The sequence below is a fragment of the Penaeus monodon genome, chromosome 34 (assembly GCF_015228065.2).
Source record: "Penaeus monodon isolate SGIC_2016 chromosome 34, NSTDA_Pmon_1, whole genome shotgun sequence".
Classification (NCBI taxonomy): domain Eukaryota; kingdom Metazoa; phylum Arthropoda; class Malacostraca; order Decapoda; family Penaeidae; genus Penaeus; species Penaeus monodon.
The window spans coordinates 22,932,898-22,933,284 of NC_051419.1; the positions used below are offsets into that span (position 1 = coordinate 22,932,898).

The following is a 387-nucleotide window of genomic DNA, read 5'->3' on the forward strand; positions in this document are numbered from 1 at the left end:
TATTCACCTGAAGTAATGAGGCCATCAAGAGAGACAAGAACCAGCAAGATGCTCTGGCTACTGGATCAGCATGAGTAGCTCTGCATATTCTATCAGAGTTCATCTCCACTTCAGCTTCCTTGTAAAAGTTTGGTATTCCTGAGAGAAGAAAACATCAAAATATTATGAAAGGAATTAAGATATTTCTATTTTATAAAGAGTCCTGACACTGCATAAAAATGCAATATAACAGTTTAAGTAATTAAGTTGAAATTAGAAGACAAACCGAGTAAATGAAATCATGCCAAACCAAGAGAATACCACGTTAAATCTTAAAATCCTTTTGCCATGATTGTAGCATACCATGTAATTTGGAGCCAGCACTTCTGTTTTCACAGGCAAAAGTGG

The 387-nt window shown here is 35.7% G+C and overlaps 1 protein-coding gene across 1 annotated transcript in view; it reads right to left on the minus strand.

Annotated features, from left to right (window-relative positions):
• LOC119594648 overlaps positions 1-387 on the minus strand; it is a gene marked incomplete in the record, with an annotated part of 85,920 nt that overhangs the window by 11,876 nt on the left and 73,657 nt on the right. The window contains 1 exon segment of the mRNA XM_037943697.1: positions 8-138. Within this exon segment, the coding sequence (XP_037799625.1) occupies positions 8-138 (131 nt within the window).